At 45.3% G+C, this 7,450-nt stretch overlaps 1 protein-coding gene across 1 annotated transcript; it reads right to left on the bottom strand.

The window, feature by feature from the left end:
* Window positions 1–5,685: 5,685 nt before the first annotated feature.
* On the bottom strand, window positions 5,686–6,990 carry LOC120978906 (uncharacterized protein F54H12.2-like). The gene has a single exon (XM_040407366.1). It carries the CDS (start codon window positions 6,988–6,990, stop codon window positions 5,686–5,688), a length of 1,305 nt encoding a protein of 434 aa, XP_040263300.1.
* Window positions 6,991–7,450: the final 460 nt, after the last annotated feature.

The raw sequence follows: 7,450 nt of genomic DNA, 5'->3' as shown, positions 1-7,450 counted from the left end.
TTGTCTCCCACCCAATCTCCTGCTGAAAGATCAGAGTTGGCACCTGTAGCCCATGTCCATCAGTCTTTCACCTCACCTCCTTGCAAATCAGCCAAGCAGTCTGAGCCCCAAGTCATGCAGCGGTTTCTTCTGCTTTTTGATGACTCTATTAGCAGGGTTTCCCAGCGCCATCCACCTATCCCTGCCCCAGAAGTGGAAGAGATTGAGTGCACCAATGTCCAACCACTTATGTTTCAAGATGAGTACATGGGCGGACCATCGCAGCACGTCGAATTATGACGAAACACAGGTGCCAACTGCTGGGGCATTCGAAAGTGTGCAGACTGAGGTCACTAAGCATCACCACAATGTCCCACGGAAGCGTTCAGCTCTCCATCTCCCAAACACTGGAGCGGAAGAGGAAGTACCCCCCTACCCACCCGCGATCCCTAGCCCTGAATGCCAGCATTTCTAAATTACTGGCCTTTGAAAGGCTGTCATTCCGTCTGGTGGAGACTGAGAGTTTTAAAGGCCTTATGGCGGTGGCTGTCCCACAATACGGTATGCCCAGCCGCCACTACTTTTCCAGACGAGCCATCCCTTCCCTGCGTAACCAAGTGGTGGACAAAATCAGGTGTGCACTGCGCAATGCCATCTGTGGCAAGGTGCACCTCACTACGGATATGTGGACCAGTAAGCACGGTCAGGGACGTTATATCTCCATAACAGCACACTGGGTAAATGCAGTGGCGGCTGGGCCCAAGGCGGATAGCAGTTTGGTGCATGTGCTTCCACCACCGAGGATTGCAGGGCGCTTCAGTTTGCCTCCTGTTGCTTACTCCTCCTACTCCGCTTCCTCATCCTCTACCGGCTCCTCATCTGGTCAGCGTAACACCTTCACCACCAACTTCCGCACAGCCAGGGGAAAACAACAGCAGGCAGTTTTAAAACTTATCTGTTTGGGGGACAAACCCCACACCGCTCAGGCCTTGAACAACAGACCGATGAGTGGTTGGTGCCAGTGAGCCTCAAACTCCGCCTGGTAGTGTGCGATAATGGGCGAAATCTCGTACCAGCTCTGGGACTTGCCGGTTTGATGCACATCCCTTGCCTGGCGCATGTGCTGAATTTGGTGATGCAGAGATTCCTTAAAAATAACCCCAATATGTCAGATCTGCTGCATAAAGTGCGGGCCGTCTGTGCGTGCTTTCGGCGTTCTCACCCTGCTGCTGCTCGCCTGTTGGAGCTGCATCGTAACTTCGGCCTTCCCGCTCACCGCCTCATATGTGACCTGCCCACAAGGTGGAACTCCACCTTGCACATGCTGGCCAGACTGTGCGAGCGATAATGGAGTTTCAGCTGCAGCACGCATGGGTGGGTTGCTCTGCGGAACAGCACCACTTCACCACCAATGACTGGGCCTCCATGCGAGACCTGTGTTCCTTGTTGCACTGTTTCGAGTACTCCACCAACATGGCCAGTGCCGATATTGCCATTCTCAGCGTTACTTATATGCCTCCATGAAAAAACGCTGCTGGCGATGATGGAAGAGGATGTGGCACACGAGGAGGAAGAGGGATCATTTTGTAGAGTTTCCGGCCAGTCATTCACAAGTGGCTCCAAGGGTGTGTTCCTGAAATCACAAACACCAGGTACACAATTGTCCAGCCAGGGCACAGTTCTCTAGGATGACGAGGTGGAGGAGGAGGAACCTTGATCACAGCAGGGTGGCACCCAGACCAGCTCATGGCCATCACTGGTGCGCGACTTGGGGGATACAGAGGACACAAGCGATACACCTCCCACAGAGGACAGCTTTTCGTTGCCTCTGGGCAGCCTGGCACACATGAGGGATTACATGCTGCATTGTCTCATCAACGACCGCCGAGTTGCCCACATTCTAACTTGTGCTAATTACTGGGTGGCCACGCTGCTGGATCCCAATTACAAGGACAACTTACCGTCCTACAAGCGCAATCTGGTAGACGCGCTGCTGGTGGCCTTCCCACCTGACAGCGGGGGCACAGTGGAAGCACAAGGAAGAGGAAGAGGTCGCCAACGCAGCTGGGGCACCGTCAGCACCTCAGAAGGCAGGGTTAGCATGGCCGAAATGTGGAAAAGCTTTATCAGCACGCCACAACAACCAGCACCACCAGCTGATATGGAACGTCTTAGCAGGAGGCAGCATTTCACCAACATGGTGGAGCAGTATGTGTGCACACGCCTAGGCGCCTGCCCCCTTCAACATCTGGGTCTTAAAATTGGGCACATGGCCTGAGCTTGCCCTTTACGCCTTGGAGGTGCTGGCCTGCCCTGCAGCCAGTGTATTATCTGAACGTGTGTTTAGCATGGCAGGGGGCGTCATCACAGACAAGCGCAGCTGCCTGTTCACAGCCAATGTGGACAAGCTCACGTTCATTAAAATGAACCAGGCAGGATCCCACAGGACTTGTCCGTACCTTGTGCAGAATAGACATGTATACCGGCCTTAACCAGCCATTGTTATACTACAGCGCAATTGCTCATTCTTGTATTTTGGATATTTCACACTCTTCCTCCAACGCTGCTTCCACCGCCTCCTCAAACTTCTACTCCATATGGACCTCCACCTCATAAATCAAATGTATTTTTTTCGATTTACACGCTTTTCGTTTTTTTTTTATGTCATTTCACTACTTTGTCTGTTACATTTTCCGGTGAGATTCACCAATTTTTGGGTGTGATGTACCACTGATATACCTAGTAGACAGGTTAAAAAAATTCACAAATTTGCCTGTTACATTTTCGGGTGAAATTCACCAATTTTTGGGTGTGATGTACCACTGCTATACCTAGTAGACAGGTTAAAAAAAATTACAAATTTGTCTGTTATATTTTCGGGTGAAATTCACCAATATTTAGTTGTAATATACCCCTCCTCTACCTAGTTGACAGCTTAATAAATTTCACTAATTTTTCTTTTACATTTTCGGGTGACATTAAACAATTTTTTTCTGTCATAGACCCCTGCACTACCAAGTAGACAGGTCAATAAATTTCACAAATTTTTCTGTTACATTCTTGGGTTGACATTTTACAATTTTGGATGTGAATAAACCCCTGCTCTGCATAGGTGACAGGGAATACAATTTCAGAAATTCTTCTTTAATTCATGCGCGCCACCTCCTTTCATTCAATGCTTAAACTTTAACAAGTTGTCCCATATTTGCGCTTCAATAATTTGTCCCACATTTACGCTTTCATAATTTGTCCCACATTTGCGCTTTAATAATTTGTCCCACATTTGCGCTTTAATAATTTGTCCCACATTTGCGCTTTAATAATTTATCCCACATTTGCGCTTCAATAATTTGTCCCACATTTGCGCTTTAATAATTTGTCCCACATTTGCGCTTTAATAATTTGTCCCACATTTGCGCTTTAATAATTTGTCCCACATTTGCGCTTTAATAATTTGTCCCACATTTGCGCTTCAATAACTTTTCCCATATTTCCGCTCGATCCCAAAAAAAATGTAATCCATTTATCTCCCTTGGATGTGGTCTCTTTCTCACGCTCCCTCTACGGCGTAGAACCCTGATTTGCCAATAACTGTGATCAACATGGTAGGCTCAGAAAAGAACATCGAAAGTTGATAGAGAAGATATCCAAATGGATTTTGGATGTCACTGGGGCACCTCTGCATAGGTGACAGGAACATAAATTTAAAAAAATCGTCTGTTACATTGTCAGGTGACATTTTTCAAATTTTGCCGGTTAGAAACCCCTGCTCTGCATAGTTGACAGGGAATAAAATATCAGAAATTCTTCTTTAATTCATGCGCGCCACCTCCTTTCATTCAATGCTTAAACTTTAACAAGTTGTCACACATTTGCGCTTCAATACTTTGTCCCATATTTCCACTCTCTCATATTTAATTTGACAATTAAACTCCCTTGGATGTGGTCTCTCTTTCTTACGCTCCCTCTCCGGCGTGGAACCCTGATTCGCCGATAGTAGTGAAGCTTCTATATCTTTCGTCAAAAAGTGACAGGTACCACGCCCCTTTTCATTGTCTGCCAAAACCCCTTTCGTCAAAGTGACAGGTACCACGCCCCTTTTCATTGTCTACCAAAACCCCTTTCATCAACACGCCCCTTTCGTTCTCTTGACAGGTCCCCACGCCCCCACCCCTTTACCTACTCGCTCCCAAGCGCCTCCTCCCTCCCAAATCTGAATAATGCATGCCTGGGCATGTCACATTATATTACTATGCTCAGGGCAGGGATCTCATGTATTTGATATCATTATGGTAGATTGCGTCCTCCTCTCATGGCTGGGGGTCTCATGTATTTGATATCATTATGGTAGATTCGTGTCTGAACATGCCTCAGGGGTCTCTGGGGTCAGTAGTAAGCTCTAACAGACTTTCTTTCTCTTTTTTTTTACATTCCCGCACTGTTTCAACAGCTTTTATTGTCCAGATAAACAAATATTGCCAGCTCATGGCAGGAGTCTCATGTATTTGATGATATTATGGTAGATCTAGAGGCCCGCACAGCGAGCCCCCTTATTGACAGTAAGCGAAGGGCATGTCACATTATATTACTATGCTTAGGGCAGGGATCTCATGTATTTGATATCATTATGGTAGATTGCGTCCTCCTCTCATGGCCGGGGTCTCATGTATTTGATATCATTATGGTAGATTCGTGTCTGAACATGCCTCAGGGGTCTCTGGGTCAGTAGTAAGCTCTAACAGACTTTCTTTTTTTTTTTTTCTTTTTTTTTACATTCCCGCACTGTTTTAACAGCTTTTATTGTCCAGATAAACAAATATTGTCACCTCATGGCAGGGGTCTCATGTATTTGATGATATTATGGTAGATCTAGAGGCCCGCACAGCGAGCCCCCCTTATTGACAGTAAGCGAATTGAGTACAAACAAAATAAAAGTTTCAACAGCTTTTATTGTCCAGATAAACAAATATTGCCATCTCATGGCTGGGGGTCTCAGAGGGGTCTCTGGGGTCAGGAGTAATCTCTAACAGACTTTTTTTTTTTTTTTTTTTTACATCCCCACATAGTTTCAACAACTTTTATTGACCAGATAAACAAATAAAAACAAACCACACAGATAATGGTTTCAACAGCTTTATTGTTAGATAAACAGGGACTTAACAATACGCAGTGCAAACCTGATGATAAACACACCAGGGCAAAGAATTGCAGAGCTCGACTTTTAACTTATTTTTTATAAATATTTCAACTATTTTATCATTATGATCACATTTTTTATTAAAGAAATATAAAACACTCTTATAAGAGACGCCACGCGACAGATGATATAAAAAAAAGATACAGTATTCACCGCAAACACGACTGTTCATGTCTTGTAACTGGTTATTTTGATAGATATATCTCCCACAATTCCTTTTTATAAATTGAATAAAGCTACGAGGGTACATTTCAAAAGTCGGTGATAGCCCATAAGAGTCAAAGAATATAGCGTCCTTATCATACAGTATAATTAAGATCCAGTGACTGCCCTGTTTACGGGATTCATCTGTATTCACGATGTATGCAGCAGACCTCTGTAGCACAGGCTCGTCCGGTAGAAAGTCACACGGGAATACACCAGCGAATAGGTGGCTCATATACGGATCAGATTTAGCCAGAATCGTAAGCTGTAGATTATTCATTCCTCAAAGCTGCAGGGATGCTTAGTTAAAAGTCACACACTATCTCCATTTTATTATTAATTTCCACTATATTTGTATTTATAGCGTAAACTATCATATTTACTGTGTGGGGTGTTGGCACTGCAAACCGCACCTCGGCTCTAAGATTTCCAGTTTTAATGAGCGAAAAATGACCACCAGGTTCTTGATCTGGTGACAAATCAAATGCAAAAAATGTGTAGCCGTTCATAAATTCATCTCTGTCTATAGCTAATCCACTATCATTTCTCTGTTTTCCCGATATATGGAGAAGCGACGCGTACTCCCTGACGGCCGATTCCGTCTCAAAATTCGGTTGAAAGGGCCTTGCGGGTATCTGCTGGCCGTCCAGGTACAGCGACGCCTGATTCACATCATAGTGGTGGAAGCATAGCGGATTACGATTGTATGAACCGCTAAAGGCTTCATTTTCAACAAAACCTATTATTACTGTTTTAGGAAGCTGCCCCAGAAACAGATTCTCCTGATTCGTAATTCTTGTACCAGACGGTATGCTGTACACCTTGAGACAGGCTCTATCTATGGTGTATTTCGCGGTCGCTGATAGAAGGGCCTGACTGTGGCCTATTCTGACAGCCGGGGATACCTGAACTCTCTTTACATACAGAGCGGCTTGTAATATCTGTACTTTAAAATGCTCTGCATCTGCAGACATCAGGCAGAAAGCATCTTTATTTCTGGTCAGTTTAATTTTCAGGTCCAATCCATTCAGTACGAGTTTTGGTTGATTAAATATATCACCAAAAAGGGGCCCCAAAAGCTCTACAGGCCTAGACCGGGCTGTAGCCCTAACCCTTTTGTTAAACCCCAAATTGTTACCCCCAAGAGTTCTTTCATGATGATGACCAGCGGTGTCTTTATAGAACAGGCCAGCCGTAAACTGCGACGACAACGCTTGAGGGCTGTAATTTAAAATAGTCTCTATGTACGCTCTGTAACTATACAAATTATCTGAGCGCGAAATAAGTCTGTCGCCGAGTGTCACGTCCGTCTGACAAAAAAGCGTGGCGATTGGGTAATTAATCAATCCAACACAGGCATCAGCTGGAATAGTGGTATTATCCGACTTCACAATACGGCAATTGATATACAAGAGTGTGTTGTTCAGGTCGTAATAATATTCGCCACTGCCTGAAATGAAGAACTCAAACGGGGCATTGTCGGCCAAGGCCGCTATAGGTTGGACTTCTACAAAGAGCGATTTTTCAATACTCGTCTGCGTCGGGGGTAAATCAAAAATATCTAGCTCCGATTTAGTACATTCCACAGACCCGTCATGTATGAACGCCATGGTATTTCACTAAAAGATGTCGTCTCCAGATCGTCTAACAGCTTTCTGGCGTCTACGTCTTTTACGCGGTGGCGTTTTATTCTTGAGCCCAGGAGGAAACGATGAACCCGAGCGGGCTTTTCTTTTAGCTGTTTTTTTCACAACATAAACAAGGCCCGCGCCTTTCTGTTCTTTTGGGGGCTGGCTTAATTTATCCAGCACTGCAGATGATATACTCGTGACGGCGTCTTTAGCGATATTTCTGGCCGCAGTTTTTACATGCAGTTTTCACAAGCTCAATACCCCTCCTGAAAAGCGGGACTGCTCTCCTAAAAAGTCCTCTAAACAAGCCTGCAAGGCCAGCCCCGTACATGTATTCATCACCACGGAATCCCTCTAACCCGTTACCTGCCTGATTAACGTAGTACCGGGCATACACACTGGGGTCGCCGTACAGTCTCTGGGACAGCATTTTTAGCGT

The sequence above is a fragment of the Bufo bufo genome, chromosome 1 (genome assembly GCF_905171765.1).
Source record: "Bufo bufo chromosome 1, aBufBuf1.1, whole genome shotgun sequence".
NCBI classification, from domain to species: Eukaryota; Metazoa; Chordata; class Amphibia; order Anura; family Bufonidae; genus Bufo; species Bufo bufo.
Note: the sequence above shows the minus strand (reverse complement) of the source record. Positions and strands in the feature narration are given on the sequence as shown.